We start from the raw sequence: 24,506 nt of genomic DNA, 5'->3' as shown, positions 1-24,506 counted from the left end.
CGCCGCTCCCGGAAGCGGCCGGCACCACGTCCCCAGGAGAGTGGGGGCGGGGGACTCCGCGCGCTGCCCTCGCCTGCGGGTACCTCCCCCGAAGCTCCCATTGGCTGGGAACAGGGAAACGCGGCCAATGGGAGCTTCGGGGAAGGTACTCGTAGGCGAGGGCAGCGCACAGAGCCCACCCCACCCCCTCCCAGGGGCCACAGGGACGTGGTACTGGCCGCTTCCGGGAGTGGCTCGGGGCCAGGGCAGGCAGGAAGCCCACCTTAGCCCCGCTGCGCACGACTGCCACCCCGGAGTCGCTCCAGGTAAGTGGCGCTGCGCCAGAGCCTGCACCCCGAGCCCCTCCTGCACCCCAACTCCCTGCCCTTAGCCCCCTCCTGCACTCTGCACCTTAACCCCCAGCCCTGAGCTCCCTGCCACATCCCACACCCCTCCTGCACCCCAACCCCTTAGCCCCTTCCTGCACACCACACCCCCTCCCACACCCCACACTCCAACCACCTGCCCCAGCCCTATATTCATGGCCCTGCATGCAATTTCCCCACCTAGATGTGGCCAAAAAGTTTGCCCACCCCTGCTCTAGAATAATGCAAATATTAAGCATAAACAAAATATGGCAAGTCAAAACAGATCTGTCAGTTGTGACTCAATAAATAGGTAGAAACTTATTACCAGCTTGTGTTCAATGGATAACTAATTGCATATGCACCAGTGATATCTTTTCAAATGTCATGAAGCCTCCCTTATCTCGTCACATTCATTCCCATTTTGATTTAAAGTGAAGCCTGAGGCTCGAGAACGGAGAGTGAGCCATGAGGCAATGAGGCTGAAGAAAGAAGAAAATGCAGTGCTCTTATGTGAAAAAGGAAAGTGTCTCCTAAGTCGTGGCAGAAAAAACCCTGCAAAAACCTCAGCTGCTCTACACAGCTTAGCTTGCAAACAGGATTTCTGAACGTCCACTAGCACACACACCTGGTGCTACAGCTTGCTCTATTTTGTCTGACAGGATAGGAATCTGAGCTGAATATACTCTGGGTAATATTAATAAATAAAATAACCAATGTCAGAGCAGAGGGGACTTAAACCGATGGAGCCAGTTGGAACCGTGGGTGGAGAAGAGGGGAGTGGCAGCTCTGGGGCTTGCTTGCCTTTTCTCCCAGATCCTGAGAAAGCTCCACTGCAATCAAGCTATGCTTGGAGGTGGGGCTGGAGACGTGGGAAGGGCTAAAGGAGGGAGAAAGAACTTCTGTCTACAGGTTTTGCTTCCCTATTCTCCCTCAAGGCAGCAGAAAACTAACATTAACTCAGGCTCCAAGCCTCTCAGAGGAAGAAGGGGCCAGAGCAGCGGTGCAAAGAGGTGGGCCCGCGACAGGATTGGAGGCTCCCTTTCCTGTCGATCTTGGCAATGAGTGGTGTTGGGGAGCCATACGCATGCCTCCCCAAACTTCTCCTGCTTGTGAACAAGATTTCAAGGAAACTTCCCAATTCATCAGAGCATTTAAGCACAAGCCTAACTTTAAGCACATAAGTAGTCTCATTGACTTCAATGGGACATTCTTAGGGTTAATCATGTGCTTAAGTATTTTGATGGATTAGGGCCTGATTCAAAGCCCACAAAGTCAATGTGACTCTTTCCCTTGACTTCAGCGAGCTTTGGATCAGGTCCTAAAGGAGGCAAAGCTAGCGGAATCGACAGGCGCTTTGAAGCCCCACCCTGGAGTTCCTCTTCAGGAGGGCACAGGTTGGACCAATTATCCTTGTAATTTGGCCCTGAATCATTATCCTTTTGCCCTTCCACTATCAGACTTGCAGTGAATTTTTCTTTAAATAAGAAAGAGAAAAAGTTATTTTTTCTGAATCTTACAGAAAAATTTCTACCTGTAGATTAACAGAGCAAGTCTTCCCTTCAACAGCAAGCAGCGTTTTCTTATATAGCAAAAAAATCACAGCAAGCTAGTCTCTTCTTTATTAATCAGGTGTTAGACGGGCCCTTTGAAGCATTACCTGCCTCTCAAAAATGTAATAAAAAAAACCGATCACAGCAAAAACGATGGGGGTTTCAAAATAATACACCTTAATTAGCAGAACAAATATCAGACCAGAAACTGGGAAGAACAATGCAATGACACTTCTGGTCGTTTTAATCACTTCTACCTCGCCTATTGCAAGTGCATCTAGCCCAGGGGTAGGCAGCCTTCGGCACGCGAGCTGATTTTCAGTGGCACTCACACTGCCCAGGTCCTAGCCACCGGTCCGGGGGGGCTCTGCATTTTAATTTAATTTTAAATGAAGCTTCTTAAACATTTTAAAAACCTTATTTACTTTATATACAACCATAGTTTACTTATATATTATAGACTTATAGAAAGAGACTTTCTAAAAACGTTAAAATGTATTACTGGCACGCAAAACCGTAAATTAGACTGAATAAATGAAGACTCGGCACACCACTTCTGAAAGGTTGCTGACCCCTTTCTAGCCAATTCATGTATATTAAGAGGCACCAACATCTTAGAATGCTTGGCAATCACATAAACCACTCTCATTTTGTAGCATCCCCATCCCCTCGTAATGTAAGTCTGTTCAGTGAATACCCATATGCAAACAAATGTTTGGGCAAAACTCTTATGCCCTGCAATATGTTCTGAAAAGAAATAAACTCTACTGCTAGCAGACCTGAAAAATAGCAAATTATCCCCAAGTATCATGACTTTTTAAAAAAAGTATTATACATTCTGCAAATGCAATGGGTCAAATTCATCCCTCAGTTACACCCTTGCTGAGACCATGTTTGGCCCAATATCATGTGACTGTATTACATTTAAATCTCTCTATGTAGCCATATTTTAAAGGATTCTTTTCGTAATGGAACATTTTATTAAACTAATTACACAATATGATTAACAATTAGTATCAAATGCCTGTTTTTAAAACCTTATCTGCCAGCTGGACTGATTGACTAATGTAATTTTTAATGCTGTGCTGTCCTTTGCCTTACAACTGCTGTATTGCTGCACTGAAGCATAAACACCATGTTCCATTTTTAGAAAGCGTTTGCCTGGAAGAAGGTTTGATTCTAACACAAACTGAGGGCGCACGTTGGCCTGTGACACACAACTGGAATACAGAGAAATCTGTAATACTTCAGTGCTAGATCTCACTGTATAGTAATATAATATTTTGATTTATATAGCATCGTTCACCTGAGGACTTCAACACTTTAAAATTGACTAATTTCTTGATAAAGCCTCAACCACTTGAGAGGCACCTTGTTACTACAGGTATTTCACACATATGGAAACTGAGGCACAAAGGATTTTGTGTCAAAAATTTCTAACATGTCGCAAGTTTATATTTGTATCCATAAAGTTAGCCACTTAAAGCAGCAGTAGCCTGATTTTCAGAAGAGCTGATTTCATCAAGAGCTGGAAGTGCTTATAACATTTGAAAATAAGGTCACCTATTCAGGTGCCTACCTTCAGGCAAACGAGTTTGAAATTTCCGGCCCACAGGACCCTCCTGCCCTGCCCCTGAGCCCTCGGCCCCTCCCCCGCTGTTCCCCCTCCCCCGCAGCCTCAGCTCACTGTGTCGCTGGCGCAACACTCTGGGCGGCAGGGCTGCGAGCTCCTGGGGCAGCGCAGCTGCAGAGCCGCGGCCTGACCCGATACTCTGTGCTGCGCGGTGGCGCGGCTGCCTGTCCTGGTGCTCTGGACGGCACCTAAGGGGGCAGGGAGTAGGGGGGATTGGAATTGGGGGTTGGATAGAGGGCAGGGGAGTTCAGGGTGGTGGTCAGGGGGTGGGGGTGTGAATAGGGGGCGGGGCAGTCAAAGAGTGGGGAACAGGGGGGTTGAATGGGGGCAGGGATCCTGGGGGGCAGTCAGGAAGGAGAGGGGTGGCAGGGGGCAGTCAGGGAGAAGGGGTGGTTGGGTGGGGCAGAGGTCCGGGGGGGCAGTCAGGAATGAGAGGAGGGGTTGGATGGAGCGGTGGGGGGCAGTCAGGGGCAGGGGGTCCGGGGGCGGTCAGGGGACAGGGAGTGGGGGGTGGTGGATGGGGCAGGAGTCCGGGGGGGGGGCCATCAGGGAACAGGGGATTGGATGGGACAGGAGTCCCGGGGGGGGGGACGTCAGGGGGCGAGAAGCAGGGGAGGTCGGATAGGGGGCGTTGGCTGGGCCATGCCTGCCTGTTTAGGGAGGCACAGCCTCCCCTAATCAACCCTCCATACAATTTTGGAAACCCGATGTGGCCCTCAGACCAAAAAGTTTGTCTGCCCCTCGTGTAGGAGCTACTAGTACAAGGACACAGCTGAGAAAAAGCCAGATGCCTACTGCTGCTGCAACAGATGTTCATCATGATTCCATTGAATGACTGCAGGCAACAGCAATGCCGGAGATTTGCTTTCATTATTTAATTTACAATATTAATGACCTTTTAAATTGTAAAAATAACCAAACAATGTTTACGGTTATTGATTTGTGTGTGTGCACACGCACCTGCTGAAGAGTTTAGGCTTTTGATAGTTTGAATTATCTGACATTCTCTATTCAGCAGCAAGGGAAATGTTCCTTTATATAGCACAAAGGTCTGCAAAATATCTTGTGCATCTGGGCAGGGTTAATTCATACATTGATGATAAATGAATTTTACAGGAATGTGTAACTCCGCTGTAAGAATATACTTATGGGCTTGAACCATGACAATCGAAGGTCTTGTCTACGCTGGATTTTTTTCCCTTAAAGCTTCCCATCATTGCCGCGCTATCAATGAGGGAAGCTGTAGTGCAGATAAGGTGCCCCAGGAGCTGCCAGCATTTGTACTACAGTGTCACCTAGATCTGTTCTGAGGAGGGTTAGAAAACATTGTGGTTCAAATACCAGCCCCTTGTCTAGCCTCCCACTCCCCTGTTGCTAGCACTAGAGCTGCATGATGGGAAATTTTAGGGAAAAAATCTAGTGTAGACATAGCCAAAGGTTTCCAGTGAGAATATTTTTGCAATTTTTTTTAAAAAGGCTACTTTTATGTTCTGAGAGTTAAAAAGTTGGTTTGGGACACTTTTTGCCATTAATTGAATTTTTAAAACAATGATCTTCTAAAACAGAGCGAGAAGGGTATTTCAGATCTGTAAAATCTGTTAATAATGTACACAGGCCTCTTACATACACCTCTACTCCGATATAATGCTGTCTTCGGGAGCCAAAAAATCTTACTGCATTATAGGTAAAACCGCGTTATATCGAACTTGCGTAGATCTGCCGGAGCACGCAGCCCCCCCGGAGCGCTGCTTTACCGTGTTATATCCGAATTCGTGGTCTATTGGGTCGCATTATATCAGGGTAGAGGTGTATTTTAAAATAGTACAAACGGCACAGATAGCATTGCCAGAAGCTGGGAATAGGCGACAGGGGATGGATCACTTGATGATTACCTGTTCTGTTCATTCCCTCTGGGGCACCTGGCACTGGCCACTGTCAGAAGACAGGATTCTGGGCTAGACGGACCTTTGCTATAACCCAGTATGGCCATTCTTATGTTCTTATAATAATGTTTACAAACCGGAGACAATATTGACACTTTTGAATCCACAGGCAAAATCAGCCTTCTTCCTTCTCCAAGAGGCTGCCAGTAGCAATGCAGACCCTATTCGTATTGAACATATATTGTACAATACAATGAAGAACTTATAGCCCATACTGTGTGTTCTATAGGTAGAAATATATTACTATTTATTTGTATTGCAGTAGCACTTAGGGGCCTCAATCATAGATCAGGAATGCATTGTGCTAGGTCAGGGGTGGGCAAACTACAGCCTGCAGGCCAGATCCGGCCCGTGAGCCATTTTGAGCTGGCCCACGAGCTCCTGCTGGGGAGCGGGGTCTGGGGCTTGCCCCACTCCGGTGCTCCAGTGGGAGCGCCAGGTCAGAGGCCGCACCACATGGCTCAGCCCCGCTCCGGCAATCCAGCCGGGGCTGCGGGCCACCCTACGCGTCTCCCGGAAACTGCAGCATGGCCCAGCTCCGAGGGTCGGGGGCCACTCCACACATAGGAGCCGGAGAAGAGACATGTCACTGCTTCCCGGAGCTTTTTGAGGTAAGTGCCACTCAGAGCCTACACCTCTGAGCCTCTCCCCATGCCCCAACCCCCTGCCCCGACCCCCCCTCCTACTCTCCAAAGCATTCGATCCCAGCATGGAGCAACCTCCTGCACCCCAAACCTCTCATCTCCAGAACCTGCACCCCCAGCTAGAGCCTGCACCCCCAGCTGAAACCTGCACCCCTCCCCGCACCCCTCCCCAGCCTTGATCCCCCTCTGAACCCCTCGGTCCCAGCCCAGAGCACCCCAAAACTCATCATTTCCAGCCCCACCCCAGAGCCCTCACCCCCTCCTGCACCCCAACCTCAATTTTGTGAGCATTCATGGCCCGCCACACAATTTCTATTCCCCGATGTGGCCCTCAGGCCAAAAAGCTTGCCCACCCCTGTTGTATAGGCCCCGACTCCGGGGCTGGAGATACGGGTGCCAATTTTCCAGTGTGCCAGAGGGTGCTCACTGCCACAGGCTCTGCCCCCACTCCACCCCTTCCTGCCCCCTCCTCTGAGCCTGTCATGCCCTTGCTCCTCCTCCCCCCCCCCGCAAGCCTCCTGCACGCCACGAAACAACTGATTGGGAGCGTGGGGGGGATGTGGGGGGGAGGCGCTGATTGGCGGGAATGCTGGTGGGCGGGAGGCACTGGGAGCAGGGGGGAGAGCTGAAGGAGGTTGCTGACATATTACTGTGGCTCTTTGGCAATGTACATTGGTAAATTCTGGCTCCTTCTCTGGCTCAGGTTGGCCACCCCTGCACTAGTTCATCTGCCAACCTTCCAATGAACCATTGGATTTGCGCAAATAATGTATGACAAGAGTGCAACTAGAATTCATTACTATCAACAGTATTGCATTGAAGTCTCCTGTGAATATATAATGATGAAGTATGTATGGTATAGTCCATTATTATTACTTATAGGAACAGAAGTGTGGGGATTATAGTTTTAATCAGCTAGTTGATCATCCTTTATTTTTTACAAAAATAAAATATAACAAACATCTCAGCTGGCATGTTATGTCCCATATCTGGTGTACATAAGCAAGGCGTTACAAACTACCAAACACCCTGTTGCCAGACTATGTACTCGTGCTTTCCCAGAGGGATAAGAATGCTTCCTTATGAATGGGATTAGACAGACAGACAGCTGGCTCTGTATATTGCTAGAAAATGAGTATGAAGTTCAAGAAATATGGAAAGTTTTACAGACAAGTAAAAAAGCCAAAGTAAAACAACAGGCGAGCCAAGTTTTATGAAAGAAGGCTGAATCCCTTTCCTACATTGTATTTCCTATCACCATGATGCTAAACTAAAAAAATCATAACATACTGTATTGGGGGGGACTCAACACCAAAACTACCAGAGGAGAACATAAGAAGGTTAGAGTAGCAATTGCTGGATGAATGGGATACAAACAACTAGAAGGACGTAAGCTTCTTGGGGAAGGTATTGTCTTTTTCTTTGTGAAACAGTGAACGCTGTATTGTTGGTGCCAGGCCTTTGGAAGGTCGCCTGGAGTTGGAACGCCGAGCAGTGGAGCTGTAGGTTTTTGCCCGGAGCTGGAGCGGAGCCGGAGCACAGAAAATCTTGACGGCTCCAGTTTTTTTTTTTTTTTTCATTTTCAATCCAAAATGAATGATATTTAGCAAGAAAGTCCTAAAGGTGCCAAAAAGTTTCCGATTGTATAACAATTGATATTAACATCTACTTTACCATTTTACATATTATGTCACAGTTATTCTCACTTTGGCCGAAATCAAAATTTAATGTACAGATACAAAAATTACAAAGTTTTTTGGAGATACGTTTTATTAAAGAATCAGATAATTATCAGACATCCGGCAACACTGCAGACTGCTCCCACCCTTGTGCCAAGGTTAGGCGAGTACGTACTCCCGTAGATTAGTTAGATAAGTATGTGCTGATACTTCTTTTGTAAGGGTTGATCAAAGAGACTCGCTGAGTGCTGCAATTACGGAAAAGTGTGATGCAAGATGCAACATTTAAGATATCACAAACAGGTATATTGCAAAAAATAATAATGTTTTTGTTTATTGATATATTAAGATATCACAAGAGATATTAACCAGCGGATTTGATTGCTCCAAATCCCTGGTTGGTGCTAAGCAAGTAACGTTAAAAAAAATTATTCACATTGAGAAAATCCACAAAGAGATGGAAAACAAAAAGGGTTTTTCAAAAATATCTCAACCTCTTTGCTGTATGATGCTCACCTTTCTTAAAGGTCAAGTTCCCAGGTAAAATAAATTAAAACAAAGCATCACTCTCCTTCTCCGACAGATTAAGCCAAGAAAAACCTCTTTCCCTGGTTTCAGAGTAGCAGCCGTGTTAGTCTGTATCCGCAAAAAGAAGAACAGGAGGACTTGTGGCACCTTAGAGACTAACAAATTTATTAGAGCATAAGCTTTCGTGGACTAGTAGTGGAAGTGGGCTGTAGTCCACAAAAGCTTATGCTCTAATAAATTTGTTAGTCTCTAAGGTGCCACAAGTCCTCCTGTTCTTCTTTTTCCCTGGTTGTTTTTCCAGTTTCTTCCATTTATCTTGGCTCAGATCTGTTATTTGTTGGAGACAATTAGTCTTTCGCCTTTTATCTTTTCACCTCCTCCACTTGAAAATCCACAGAACTTTAGATAATGGGCACATATATACCATCAATGGCTCCACTGCAGAATCATTGGGCAGCACAGAGAGATTCATCACCCATTAAAAACTGCATCAGCACTCCTCCAGCCCTGCATGTAGATTACACACTCCCCTTAAGAAAGTTCACTGCGCTTTCTCCTGGCACCAAGCTACTGCCAAAATGTCCACCTCCATTTCTTCCCCCTGACAAAATGAGAGGAGCATGAGTGCCAAAATCTGGTACACGTAGGTCATTGCTCCAAGTTGGATCCATGCCTTGCCACCAGTTGGAATGAAGACAGTGGTTACAAATCTGGAGGATGCTAAGCTAGATGTGGTTTACTTTAATGGGTGGCTGGGTTCATACTACTTCCCTGCAGGGTCCCCAGAAGGGACAGGCAAGTTCTCACACAAAACATGTCAGGAGCCCAGCTGCAGAGATGGGGCTAAGGCCAAAAGACACAGTCTCCACTGGTGTCATGCTGAAGGGACAGGGTCAGAGTCAGTGAGCCATCCTGACTCAGAATCCCAATGGATTTGCTGAGGCTGGGATAGTGGAGCAGGGGCAGCACAAGGGGCTAGTAGCACGAAATAGGGACCTGAAATTCAAAACCAGGAGTGAGGTGAGGTATCAGGAAATGCAACAGGGTTACTCCTGGGGGAATTCTGTGCCAAATTTTTTAAAAAATTCTATGCATAATATTTTAAAATTGTGCATATTTTAATTGTCAAAATAACACAATATAATCATGCCAGTTTCAATTATTTTGGTAATTTATTTCAAAGTACCTGTCAGCACATATGTCTGTAACGATACAGACAACAAAAAAGATTCAGGAAATGATTTCTGGCAACTAGATTCCTTACTAGGCATAATAATACAGAAGTCTGAGTAATAATTCATTTAAACTACAATACAGAAATGTATTTCCCGCACCCCTCAGAAGCAGTGCAATGCTTTGGGGGGTGGAGGGAGTCAGGGGTAACGGAGGAACTGAGGGAAAAGGAAGGAATTGCTGAAAAGGAGTGTGACGATGTGCAGTCTATATAGTTTTATAAAAACATGATAATAAGTGAATATAATATAACTGGAATATGCTTCATGCAAAAGGTCTCTTGTAAGGTATCATTACAAAGCTTATAATCTACTGAGTGTGATCATCTTATTTGTATAAATGTACCACTCTTGTATCTAGGGTGACCAGATCACCCAAGACAAATATTGGGACGTGGGGGGGGGGCCAAAAAAAAAAAAACCCACCCTTCCTCCGCAAGCGCTGGAGGGAGGCCCGGGAGACTCAGGGGAAGCGCGGGGCCGGGGTGAGTAACAGCGGGACTCGGGAGCAGCCGCTGCTGCAGCTCCCACTGCCGCGGGGGCAGGAAGCGGCCATGGCGCTCCGCGGCTGCAGCTCTGGCGCCCCCGAACCCCCCGAGCCGGGGCCTGCTGCGGGGACCCAGCAGCGCGCACGCTGCGCCTAGCCCCTGGCCAGGCGCGTCTGGGCTGCTGCCCAGCTGGTGCTATCCCGCGGCGGCCCCGGAGTGGGGGCAGCAGACCCCAGCCCCCCCGTCCTGCAGGGGAACAAACGGGGCTGGGCTGCCGATGCCTCCGCCCCGGGGCCGCCGCGGGATAGCACCAGCTGGGCAGCAGCCCAGATGCGCCTGGCCAGGGGCTGGGCCCAGCGTGCGCGCTGCTGGGTCCCCGCAGCAGGCCCCGGCTCGGGGGGTTCGGAGGCGCCGCAGCCGCAGAGCGCCATGGCCGCTTCCTCCCCCGCGGCAGTGGGAGCTGCAGCAGCGGCTGCTCCCGAGTCCCGCTGCCCGGGGGGGGGGACAACAACAGCCGCCGCCTGGCACCGCGGGTCGCTCCCCTCCTTGCCCTACCACCCAACTGAGTCCTGCCTGCTCGGGGCCAGGCCGGACTGTTACTCACCCCGGCCCCGCGCTTCCCCTGCGTCTCCCGGGCCTCCCTCCAGCGCTTGTGGAGGGAGGGGGAATGGTGAGCCTGGGGAAGAGGCGGGGATTCAGGGAGGGAGCCAATCGGGGGAGGAGGGGGCGGGGTCGGGGCGGGGGGGGGTGCGCGAGCACTTCCAGGCTCCCGGGCATTTCCTTGTTTGTCCAGTGTCCCGACCGCATGTCGGTCGGGACGCGGGACAAACAAGGAAATATCGGGACAGTCCCGATAAAATCGGGACGTCTGGTCACCCTACTTGTATCTGAAACTAGAAATATGAAATATAACTCTGAGGGCCTATTGTAATTATGCAAAGTGTGGGCCACTAATGGTGGTTTGGAATCTTGATGACTCCCATTGTCTGCAGATGGCTGTGTTTACCTGTGAGTCTTCCTGTATATGTGTGTGCTGGCAAGTGGGTAATGAAGTCTTGCAGTGACATGTGATCATGTCACCTGAACTGGAATCCATCTTTAACCTGGTGCTTTTCCAGTGTGGGGGGTGGAAACCCAGAGGGACAAAGGGTTCCCACCTTATGCAAAAGATATATAAAGGGGTGGAAAAGAACAGAGGGGGAGAGGAGCCATCATGAAGAATCCCCTAGCTATCACCTGAGCTGGAACAAGAGCTGTACCAGGGAAAATGGGCCTGGCAGATGACCTGGATGCCTTCCTCGGTATGTTTGAGCAGGTAGCCATGGGCGCCGGATGGGATAGGGCAATCTAGGCCCTACAGCTGGCGTCTTACCTGGTGGGAGTAGCTCAAGCGGCCTACATGGCCTTGAGCGAGGACCAGGCCCGGAACTATGAGATGGTGAGGGCGGCCATCTTAGACCGGGTGGGCTGTTGGTGGAGAAATACTGCTAAAAGTTCCGGTCAGCCCGATGGACAGGGGATGTGCGGTCCTGGGCATTTACCTAGAGACTGATGGACTGGGCCACCCGTTGGCTGAGGCCCGAGATGCAAACGGTGGGGGAGATAACAGATGCCCTCGTCCTAGAACAATTATTACAGGGCCTCCCCAAGAATATCCGAGTCTGGGTCAGGCAACATCAGCCAAGTATGGTCGATGCAGCAGTCAAGCTGACCGAGGAGTACACAGAGGCAGATATTCCCCGAAGGGAAGGTCGACCCTATAAAGACAGAGTTGGGGAAGAAGCTGAGGGAACCCATTCCTGGGAAAGGCCCTGAGAGGAAGGAGAAACCCCAAGGAGCTCCCAGTAGAGCTGGCATGATTGTTTGCTGGAAGTGCGGGCACCCAGAATATAAAAAGGGGGACTGCCCAGATACGGAATGTGGCTGGGCCGAATTTTGTGGCTGGACTAATGTTGGAGGGCGGACAAGGGGGCAGAGGCTGTTCACCATCCCAGTGAGGGTGGGGAGGAAACCCCATAGGGTCCTGGTGGATACAGCTTCAGCCTGCTCGCTCATCCAGAGGGGGCTGATAAAACCTCACTGGATAATTCCAGGTGCAGGGATGGCCCTGGAGTATATCCATGGAGACAGGAGATACTGCCCGGTGGCCCTGGTGCCCCTAGATGTGCTAGGCAGCTTTAAATGGAAGCAGATTGGGGTAGTAGAGGGGTTACCGTACCCTGTTATGTTGGGTATGGACTGGGGCCCTCTCCCCCGACGGAAAAGGAAAGGTTCCCTGAAGGGGGGGACCCCTAGACTGAGAAGCCCCGAGAAGGAAGAGGAGCAAGGTCCTTGGGGTAATGAACATGAGAACCCTAGACAACAGAGCCTGGATAGGGTAGACAGAGGAGGTGTGGGGGAGATGGCCAGCCCAAGCCCCATAGAGGGAGAAAAGGGTCAACTGGCGCTCCCCACACCGCAGCTCCCAGGAGAAGAAATGGGGGCCCCTGTTGGTAGCTTGGGAGGGCCTGGGGTGTCCAGCAGGAGGTCCGGATTGACCTCCTACTGGAAGAAAAGGGGATAAAGGAGAAGGGACACCCGCAGGGGTGCAATTGGTGTAAGGTCCTGTGGGTGGCGGCAGAGCTATGGGGACATCCACTCCCCAGTGTACTTTTTGGGAGTGGGGGATGAAGGAACCCACAGGAGATGATGCAGGTGATCGCCTGAAAGAGGGGGAGAGGCTTCCCCGGACAAACCCCACTGGATGAGAGCAGAGAGGTTGGAAGGACGAACCTGGCTGTTCATAAGGGGGGAGGTGTGTGACAAGGTGCTGGCTAGGAAACCTTGAGCCAGACCTCTGTCATGCCAGCTCCAATCAGGAAAGGGGAACTGGAGCTGGCTGAGTAAGCCCAGGCCTAACTGGTAAACAGGGAACAGCTGCCAGCCTCGTTAGCCAGGGGCTACATAAAGGTGGAAAAAGTGAATTTGTGAGGAAATTTCCCACTCACCCCCTTTTTTTTTGGTAAAGAAAAAAAATTATCACCTCTACAGATGATTGACTTTACAAGGAACGAGTTGCAAACAGAAAAATGATTATTTAAAGACAAACTGAACATTTTCTAAAAATGTTCACTATCTCAAATCAAACACTGGATGGGTCAGATCCTCGCCTCAGACAGACACACATAGTTGCTACTGACTTCAGTGAGAATTGCACCCACCCATGCACCCACCTTAGAATTACACTGGTGTAAAAATGGAATAATGCAGTAATGCATCAGGCCCTACATTTGGAGACTATTTTGCAAATGGGGATACCATTTTCCAGTGGAAGCTAGGAAACTATTTAATGCTTTCTGGATGTATTCTTCCTGTAGAAAATCCTGCTGCACAGAGTAACAACATCCAATTTGCCTTGCAACTTACTTACATTTGTTTCCTCATGAGCCAAATCCCATCATGCATTCTCTGAGCTGCTTATTTATGTTCACACACATTTAGGAACTAACAGCCAGTTAAACCGCACACCTGCACAGCTCTTCACCTCAAACCACAATACATGAAGCTTTTAATCTCTGCTACATTAGCTGCCAGAAAATGGAGAAATCTAGACCGCCTCCCCAATGATGCGGAGAGATGAAAAGCACAAGCCACGCCGCTCACAAAAATATGACTATCAAGAGTTACTTGATTTGGGGATTCATAGGCTGAGCACATTAAAACATAGAGCTAAGACTCCTAGCATAAGGAATAGTGACAGCTGTCTAATAAGACCTGCAAGAACAAAAACCAAAATGTGCAGGAAATGTTACTGGCAACCTCTCAACATGGACCATAAGCACGTGCACTTCCTTTGTAGTGTATTTTTAGTTGCTTTACACTTAATCTGAGTGTGGAACAAATTACTGTTTGGCGCTACTGTGAAAGAGTTGTTTCTCTTTAACAACTGTTTTTGAGGGTGAGTACGAGTGTATACAGAGAATATTATATTACTCAACTATACAGGTTCATGGGGGGGGGGAAGCCTTTAAAGCTCAGAATCTGCACTCTTGCCCCCCCCCCCTTTCACCTAGTGCCTGTATCACCAACACCATTAAGTGCTCTTTAAACCCTAAATCAATTGTAACCATAGTGCCCTCTAAACCAGTAAGTCAATTGTAAATTAAGGGCAAGATTCTGTAAACTGAGGAAGCCTTGAATTTCTTGTTTAGTGTTCATGTATGAACTTTTCCCTTTATATTTTAAAAAAAAAAAAAAGGGGGGGGGGGGGAATTCCATGACACAAAACTATGTTAAGGTTCAGAGTAAGTAGCAGTAATTTAAGGGTAAAAAAAGTTATGCAGATATTATAATTATCCCAGGAGCAAACATTACAAACCCAGAACATTCAGAGCTAGGGTTATATTTAAATATGAAATTCAAATATGATAAAGTACAGAAATGAATAGTTGACACCCAAGCAACATTAATCTACCCTTGGCGTAATCATGAATGTGACCAACCACCCTAATGTGATTTTAAAAAGTAACTTCAATCTAATCTGGAACCAATGCCTTAATCATAATCACAGCCACTGCATGTTATCACTACCTGGCAGAGTTGGAGACTACATCTGTTCTGCTGTGAAGATTTTGCACTTGTGTAAGCTCATTTCCTGTACGTACGTCAACCTCAGAAATATTTTCTGCAATGCATAGTATGAGCACAATTTCATTGATCAGTTTCCTGTGTTTTCATGTACTGCACTCTTTTGAATACAAACTAGATGTAGAAGACATCAAAAGAGCTAAACACACCTTGTTAACCACTGACAGTCCTTTGAAAAGTACAGAAAAAGATTAGTTTGAAAAGTGATATTAATGCTGGTGAAAGGTTCTGGGCTGACAGCCCTAGAGACTGAAATCCATTGTACATAAAACTGATACAATACAGGTAGCAGCAGTGTAAGCATTGCTCCCATTGACGTGCCTCATCCCTAACTTAATTAATGGTGCGGTGTCAGTTGTAAATGTGAGATTGAGTCTTCAGGAAGCCTAGACTTTGAATACAATAAGGGTTAGCTTTCTGACTGCTGGAGAAATTTAAAAGGTATTTTAATGATAATTCATGCGCTGGAAATGCGGAATCTAGTCTACTGACTTCAGAGTAGTCAATGAGAGTGGAGAGCAATGAAAAGCTCGTGGTGGAGTTCGGTACTTAGTACACCCAAAGACTCATAAGAAACACTTCCCACCAGTCTGCAATGAGATGAGCCTGCAGTCTTTTGTTAGATAAAAAGTCCCACTGATGTTCATAGGAGTTTAACCTGTCTAAAGACTACAAGCTAGGATCTAAGAAGAAATGCTGTCTCAGGAGAAGGAATCTGGCATTCAAGAATGGGCATTACACAATTTACACAATACATTTTACTTAACACCATTGAACTACGCCCTCTTTTCTGTACTTCCAATTGTAAGATCTTGGACCACCAGGTTATTGGTGAATAAATAGCAACTTTCTCCAGCGTAATCAACCTCCTATTGAGTTTGATTCCCTTAGCAATATCATTATCGGTTGTTTCTGAAGTCACAGCTTTGCAATTTGCTTCCACTGAAATGGTTGTGAAGTGCACTGGATTGGTTTGGGGTTTTATTTTTCCCCACTAGCTCCCTGCCCCTCCCCCATTTATACAGTGTTTTTAATTTGGTTGTAAAGTTCAAAGCAAGTATAAATTATTATTTCATACAGTGTGACCAGCAGGATCCCCAGGCGGCCCTCTCAAACACATAGACAATATATTATTTTCTAAAAACTCATCCCTGTCAGGGGTCTGCACTTAATCTTACCTCAAGTAACAGAGCCATATGGCAGAAATGGACTTACGAATTAGACCTTATCCTGAGCTGGCTGCTTTTTAGGGTTTCTCCATTCAGGACCCTCTGTCCCTCCTGCTAGCACTCTCTTGCCTCAGATTGACTCTCAGTCATTATTCTCCATTCTGTCTGAGATGCGGTAATGGAGGGGAGCAGAAGGAGGGGGAAAAGGAAAGCGCCTCCCAGTATTCTCAGCCTGCTGGGGATCTGCAAGACTGACAGTCTAATTTAGCACAGCCACAGGGCTGCTCTAATCTATGCTCAGTCTGCCCATGGCCCCAAAACAGTCAGAGCACATTGGCACGCTGGTCCTGTCTTTCCTCCCTTTGGCATATGCTGGAGGTTCCAAGTGGGGGAGGAGAAAGCACATAGGGCAGTTCTGCCAGCCCTTACAGCAGGATTATTTTGGTGTTTGTTCGTGTTTTGTTTTTTACACAGGGGAGATCCACTGGCTTTAAGGCCTCTTTATAGCCCTATCAAGTATAAAGGGATCAGAGGATAACAGTGGACCTAATGAAACTTACCTAGTCTGTCTGCCAAGGGGAGTCAACAGAACAGCTCTAGACTTCCAAACATACTGGGCCCCTGAAGCTTGACAACTAGTTACATACAATATACATATTTTTAAAAATTGACATTCTCCAAAGCAGAACTTCTAGTGGAAGAGTCATCCTAAACCATTACCCACACAGGCAGAACTGTGGTGCCCACTATGAAATGGCAGATATTAGGATCTGGCTTACCGGCATCCCTCTTTATGTGCAGAGGGAGGCAAGAACTACAAGAAAAGTGGCGGCTTGTTGCCATGAGGCCAAATCTTGCTACCAATGAAGTCAGTGGCAAAATCCTTCTGAATGTCAAATGAAGGGCAGGATAAGAATAGGCCTTATCAAGACTGATTATAACCTTTGGTAGCATTTATTTTTCATTTCTGATTTAAGCCTGGGCATCTAAAAGGGAAATAATTACTTAAGCCTAAAACAGAAGTGTGCACTGGGCTGGCACAGCAAGCAAAGAATCAGGAAGGGCAGGCTGATTACCAGGGTTATCACTACAATTTCGTCCCAAATACCACAGTAGTCAACAGTAACACACAAGGAAATGCTGAAAAAGCACATGACAGTTCAACTGGGCTTTTTTAAAAACAGTTGCACAAGTCTGATGGGGCTTTTTAAAGGACATGAGTATAAAGTATGAAGAGAGAGAGAGAAAAATACACAGATGTGAAAAAAGGAAGAAAGGCAAAACTTGTACAGACAAAACAAAGAGGATAAGTAGGAAGGAGGAGGAAAGAAGGAAGAAGCAAAGGCAAAAAATAGCATAGAAGATTAAGCGGAAGAGGAGGAGTTTCTGGGGCGCTCCTGCTGAGCTCCAATTTTCCTGCAGAAATCATAAAATCATAGACTTTAAGGTCAGAAGGGACCATTATGATCATCTAGTCTGACCTCCTGCACAACACAGGCCACAGAATCTCACCCACCCACTCCTGTATCAAACCTGAGCCACTGAAGTCCTCTGTGAAGTTAACATCTGTGCACATACACTGCTTAAAATCACCAATGCATTTTGTAGAGGGGGTAAAGGGCGAGAGGAGGGAAAGAGAAGAGCAAAATCTTAAATTGCTTTAAGTTCTAAACATACAAGAAAAAGCGGGGCACTGCTTCGTAGCAGCTTCTGGCAGCTCATCAGCATTAATAAGTATTGTCTGGTTGTTAAGCTCTGACAGTATGCCCGAGCTGAGGTGCTAGGCTTTGTAGTGGCTGCTCAGACCCTTGACTCCAGAACTTTGAAGCGGGCTGGAAAGGACTTACTTTTGAACATTGCAAAAGCTTAATAAATAGGAATAATAAATGTATATGATACAGTCTTTGTTGGGAGGAATTTTCCATCTCTGACTCAATACTGGATGATATTGTTTTACATATGGGAACGGCAGTATGTTGTAAGTGTTAAGGTACACGGATAAATGCCATTTTTATTTAATTTAAAGACTAATATCCAGCAACTTTTTAAGCAGGCACCGGATGCGGTAACATTAGGTTAGTTCTCAGGCAGTCCTTTGGACAGTCCATAAGCCACCAAATGCATTATGCACCTCCATGATGTTCTGCCCTGAGCCAAATCGGGCATGTTATGTAGTAGGATGCCTATGAACGATAGGTGTCTGCTGACACCGTCCAGCTATCATGTTTTAGATCTTTGGGGAGGAGGGTCCTTTTTCTTCCTGCTTTCACTGGGTCAAAGTTGAAGATGATTCTCGCAGGGAAGTTGGTAGGCATTCGGAGAAGTTGACCATACCACCTTAGTGAGAGTTGGGTGACTGAGAGAGTGGGACCTGTCTAGTTAGGAAGCAAGTCACTTCACTTGACTTGAATTTGATGTTTCAATCATTCAGAGATGCTTCATCTGAATAGTGTCCAACTTCTTTTCACACTTGACAGTAAGGAGCCATGTTTCAGTCCCATAGGTCAGAATACTGACCACCAAAGCATTATATATCCTCATCTTCATCTCTCTACTTATCAGGGTGCTCCATTTGTGAAAGACATTCTTGATGGGGCGTCCTATTGCTCACTATGCTTTTTTCATTCTGTGCTTTAAGTTCTTTCTTGATGCTGCCCGTGTTATCAATAACAGAGCCGAGGTAGGTGAAATCACAGATAATCTCAGCTGGTTGATCACCCACTAAATTGCAAGAGCCTGCAGCTCATTTGAAATTGCCTAATGGAAAAAAATTAGCTTTGACAAGGTCATTCAGTTCACATTGTATTATGAGGTGTGGTTCAGAGGTGGAGGAGGGGAGAAAGTGTGGATCCTGTGACATTGATGGTTCAGGACCAGAAGTTTCATCCTCTTCCTCGTCTGACTCAAGTGAGAATGATTCTGGTGCATCAGGAACCGGCAGTCCTTCTCCGTGGGGTACTGGGCGTATAGCTGATGGAATGTTTGGATAATGCACAGTCCACTTTTTCTTCTTTGACACACCTTTCCCAGCTGGAGGCAAGTAGCAATTGCTGGTATGATCTGTTGGCTCTCTCCAAATCATTGGCACTGCAAAAGGCATAGATTTCCTTTTCCTGTTCAACCACTGGCGAAGATTTGTTGCACAAGTGTTGCAGCATATGTGTGGGGCCCACCTCTTGTCCTGATCTCCAATTTTGCAGCCAAAATAAAGGTGATAGGCTTTCTTAACCATAGTGGTTATACTGCGCTTTTGTGATGCAAAAGTCACTTCACCACAAACATAGCAGAAGTTATCTGCACTGTTCACACAAGTACGAGGCATCTCTGCTCACTTTGGCTAAACAGAAATGTGTCCCTTTGCAAAAATCAAACACTGACAAATAAGAGACCACGACACTGTATGATTTCTAGAGCTGATAGAGGACAATTTGTTCAGCAGAGTGATGTAAGCTTCGTTATGATTGCATCATCCATGACTTCTAGGAATAACATGATGCAATTCATATCATGTATGATGCAATACCAGCTTCAGATTGCATCATTCATTGTTTTGCCTAAAAAGCAAGTACTGTCCAAACCCAGTCATAGATTTATTCATAGATCCAGTCAAAGATGTATTTTAGTCATTTCTGGTTTAAATTGAGATCCCTTCCCTTTATAACTCACTTATCCTCTGCCATTCCCAAGTCAAGGGTCGTATATACTGACCCAATAGCATATCTTGAAAACTAGAGCCAATCAACAATTTTAAGCATCATTTTCGTTCTCAGTGGCCCAGAATTAGTAAAGTTTGACTACATTTATTTCAGAAGCATTTTGGCTGTAGAGCAGCGTTATCAGCAAAATCATGCAGTATACCTAAAATGCATTTATTTAGTGTCCATTCAAGCACAGAGTCTATGATAGCATGGAAGCGTTCTGGGGCAGCAACGCATCCTTGTTGAATGCCCAACCTAATTTGGAAGAAGGCAATCCTTTCCCATTTACAAGAAAGCAGCTTGAGGAGTCATCTTATATAAGAGACAGAAAATTCTTCAGAGCTTGTCAGGAATGGCTCTGAGTTTCAGCCAAAGAGATTCCCTGTTAACAGAGTCAAAGGCAGCCTTGATATCCATGAATACAATTTGAAGGGCCTGCTTGACTTCTCTTGCCTTCTTGCTAAGCTATGGACTGTGACGATTTGCTCCACGGCGGAATAGCTGGAATTGAAGCCAGCTTCTTGTGGTCTTCTCTTGCTTCTTAAGATATCAGTGGCTTGGGCCAACAAAGCAGAAGCAAAAAACTTTCCCTGGTATGGACAGACGAGTAATGCCACAATAGTTACAAGAGTCTCGTTTGCTGCCTTTACATTTCCAAAGTAATAAAAATTCTTTTTTGCCAGTGGGACAGGACCGACTCTCCAGATGATGCTGAACAGCATCGCATTCACACAAAAAATAGCCGGTCCAGCACTTTTTAAGAGTTTTGCAAGAATTCCACAGATTCCAGGTGCCTTATTTCCCTTAGCTTTCTTTACATCTCTGTGGATGTCATCAATAGTGAATTTGCCAGGATGATTTTGTGAGGAATGAGTCAACTCAGCAGTGGCCTTAATGTCAGGGTCCAAAGAAATTGGGGGTGCATTTCACAGCTGGCTGAAACGTTCACTCCAGCATGCCATTTACTCTGCTTCTGTAACAATTAGCTGACCTGAAATGGGAGTAGGTCATTCACTTGGTACGGTCTCTCTTGTCAGTGAGGTCACAAAAGTGTTTATAAAAGGAGGCAAAATCATTCCTGGCAGACGCTTTCTCAAGTGCGATGGCTCTGGCTTCCATAAAAGCTGTGCAGTCACCATGTATTGCTTTGTTACGAATGCCATCTAGCTTACAATACATGACCGTATAACCTATCAAATGAGCCATACGCAACTGTTCCGTGATAGCTAAAGTATTAAAGGAGATCCAGTCCATCCAGGTGGTTTCAGCATCAGTATACTCTGGTAGGGTCTCAGACCTATTCAAGATTTCAACTGTTTAGTAGTTTTGAAAACCATCAGTTTCGAAGTTGGGTAATTCAAATTTTGGTGATCCGCTCGTCACTTTGCCTGCACTTTTTAGTCTAAGATGGAAATGTGCAGAGAATATTTTGTGATTGGTGTTACTAAGCTTGGCAGACCAATAAATTCTACAGTTGCTGATGGATGATCTTCAACAACAACAGATTACATTCTAATCAATCATTTTCTTTGTTCGGACTTTGTTACTTGACCAAGTAAACTGGTGAATTCCTTTCCTAAGAAACCAGGTGTTCATAATGACAAACTCATTAGAAACACACAACTGTAAAAGACATTCGCCATTGATGTTTAAGGTATCTGGAGTAACTGGTACAGTAACAATTTCCACGTGCCACTAGAACTTTAAAGTCACCAAGGAGAATGACGATGTCATAATTCGAGATAGGTGAAAGAAGAAAGTAGAATTAATTATAGAACTGTCTTGCCTTCATCAGAAGCTTCACCAGTTGGAGTGTAGCAGAGAATTGTCCATCTTCCATGCTTATACTGGACCTCAGCTGTAAGCAGGCAACTGGAAATTGGTTCAAATAATCAGATTGATTTCATAGATTCCAAGGCCAGAAAGGACCATTGTGATCATCTAGTCTGACGTCCTGTATAATACAGGCCATAGAACTTCCCCAAAATAATTCCTAGAGCATATCCTTTAGAAAAGCATCCTCTCAAGTTAAAAATTGTCAGTGAAGACTCTACCATGACCCTTGGTAATGGTTAATTACACTCAATGTTATAAATTTACACCTAATATCCAGTCTGAATTTGTCTAGCTTCAACTTCCAGCCATTCAAATGGGTTATACCATTCTCTGCTAGATGAGTGGTTTTCGTGGGTCGTGACCGAGTGCTGGGTCGTGGAATGTAGGGCACTGGGTTACAGTGGTTCTGGTCAGCACCGCCGACTGGGCCATTAGAAGTCGCTACCTGTTCCAACACCATGCTGCACCCCGGAAGCGGCCAGCAGCAGGTCCGGCTCCTAGGCAGGGGGGCCACGGGACTCCATGCGCTACCCCCGCCCCAAGCACTGGCTCTGCACTCCCATTGACTGGTTCGCCATTGACCGGGAGCTGTCCAAGGTAAGCCCGCGCCCCAATTTCCTGCCCCATCCCTGAGCCCCCCAAACCCAGGGCCCCTTCCTGCACCCCAACCTCCTCATCCCTGGCCCCAGCCCAGAGCCTGCACCCCTAGCTCAGAGCCCTGACCCACTCCCATATCCCAACCCCCTGCCCCAGCCCAGAGCCCCCTCCCACACCCTGAACCCCTCATTCCCGGCTGCAGCCCTCACCCCCACACCTCAACCCTCTGTCCCAACTCTGAGCCCCTCCCACATCCCAAACCCTTCATCCCCAGCTCCGTTGGGTTGCAGACATCAACAATTTTCTTCAACTGGGTCGCCAGAAAAAAAAAAGTTTGAAAACCACTGTGCTAGACTGAAGAGCCCTTTATCAAATATTTATTCCTCATATAGACACCTACAAACTGTAATCAAGTCACCCTTTACACTTCTCTTTGTTAAGCTAAATAGACTCAAAGAGCTCAATCTATCACTATAAAGCATATTTTCTAATCCTTTAATCATTCTCGTAGCTCTTTTATGAACCCTCTCCAGTTTATCAACATCCTTCTTGAATTGTGAGCATCAGAACTGGACACAGTATTCCAGCAGTGGTTGCATCAGTGTCAAAAATAAAGGAAAAATAACCTCGTTACTCCTGCTTGAGATTCTCCTGTTTATGCATCCCTGAATCGCATTAGCTCTTTTGGCCACAGTGTCACACTGGGAATTCATGTTCAGCTGATTATCCACTATTACCTCCAAAACCTTTTCAGAGTCACTACTTCCCAGGATAAAGTTCCCCATCCTGTAAATATGGCCTACATTCTTTGTTCCCAGATGTATACATTTAGCAGTATTAAAACTCATATTGCTTGCTTGCATCCAGTTTACTGAGCGATCTAGATCACTCTGAATCACTGACCTGTCCTCTTCATTATTTACCACTTCCCCAATTTTTGGGTCATCTGCAAACTTTATTAGTGATGGTTTTATGTTTTTTTTCCAGGTTACTGATAAAGATGTTAAATAGTGTACAGCCAAGAACCCTGTGGGATCCCACTGGACACAGATCCACTCAATGAAAATTCCCGGTTACAGTTACATTTCAAGACCTATTAGTTACCCAGTTTTTAATCCTATTAATGTGTGACATGTTATTTATATTGTTCTAATTTTGTTATCAAAATGTTGTGATACCAAGTCAAACGCCTTACAGAAGTCTAAGTATATTATGTCTACACTGTTACCTTTATCAATCAAATTTATAATCTCATAAAAAAACCCCATCAAGTTAAGATCTATTTTTCTATACACCCATGTTGATTTGTATTCATTACATTACCCTCTTTTAGTTCTTTATTAATTGAGTGCTGTATCAGCCACTCCATTATCTTGCATGAGATCAAGGTCAGGCTGACAGACCTAAAATTACCTGGGTCATCCCCATTTACCCTATTGGAAAATTGGCATGACATTAGCTTTCCCCCCCAGTCTTCTGAAACTTCCCCAGTGCTCCAAGACTTATTGAAAAATCAACATTAATGGCCCAGCAAAATCCACTTGGCCAAATCCTCAGATTTGTAAACATGATATTTAAGAGGCATCCAGCTTCTTCCTTTCTCGTATCCCAAGCAGCTGATCACAAAAGATAGCAGTTGCTTATTCTTTCCTCACTGCAATAAGGAACAAATGTGGGTGGTTTTTTTGGAATGCTCTAATTTCTACAGGGGTTAATGCATTATGTTCAAATGCTGTCAGCATGAAACACTTATGTCCAGCATTATGATGATCAAACATGTCCATAAACCCAGCGTCATGCACAATGATCATAAACATCTCCAGATCACTGTCTCTCACTGCGTCTGAAATGTTTCAGGCACCTATCATTTTGCAAACAACTTACCTTGAAAGATTCACTCGCTTGCTTTGTGGCTCCCCCTGTACATCCTCCAGCTGGGCACTCATTCTGACAGCCCTGCAAGAAATAAAAAGCAGGAGATACCAAATTAAATGTATGTTGCAAAGAGGCAAATACCTAGTCAATTAATACTTTGCATGACAAAATCAAATCAGGCTTCATCATCACTTGATCAGAATAAGAATATTAGGCACTGTATTTTCCACCATCCTCCTGTTTTGTTTTTTGTTTTTTATTTTTCTTTCAATTGAGTGATTTAATACAACTGCATTCTGGGCTTTAGCAAGACTGGTTAAATCCCACATTAGCCTTATATGTCTCAGGGTCACAATCCGAGAACAAAAGTGCAATTGTTTCACTTAAAGCTGAATAAATACTCTGGGATTTTACACAATTATATCAGGTCACTGAATCCCCTTTAGAGGCAGACACCTCAGCCTTGTAGTTTCCCCTGTGCCTTTATTCAGTGAAAATGACTTGGCAGGGGAAGGGACGGGAGAGAGGGAGGAAACATTTACTCCAAACCATACTTCCTTAATTGAATGAGATAAGCGGTAATGAATGAACAGCCACAAAAACAAAATTAGTCATGAATCTATACCATATTTCTCTTATAGCCATTTTGTGTCTTTTAAGT

General features: G+C 45.9%; 1 protein-coding gene across 5 annotated transcripts in view; it reads right to left on the bottom strand.

The window, feature by feature from the left end:
• Nucleotides 1-24,506, bottom strand: part of BCAT1 (branched chain amino acid transaminase 1) — a 90,717-nt gene that overhangs the window by 40,485 nt on the left and 25,726 nt on the right. For all 5 annotated transcript variants that reach the window (XM_005296600.5, XM_042848900.2, XM_065568191.1 and 2 more), the window contains one exon: nucleotides 23,855-23,926. In XM_005296600.5, the coding sequence (XP_005296657.1) occupies nucleotides 23,855-23,926 (72 nt within the window). The remainder of the gene's footprint in view (nucleotides 1-23,854; nucleotides 23,927-24,506) is intronic.

The sequence above is a fragment of the Chrysemys picta genome, chromosome 1, assembly GCF_011386835.1.
Source record: "Chrysemys picta bellii isolate R12L10 chromosome 1, ASM1138683v2, whole genome shotgun sequence".
Classification (NCBI taxonomy): Eukaryota; Metazoa; Chordata; order Testudines; family Emydidae; genus Chrysemys; species Chrysemys picta.
The sequence above is the reverse complement of the archived record's forward strand: the minus strand, read 5'-3'. Positions and strand labels throughout refer to the sequence as shown.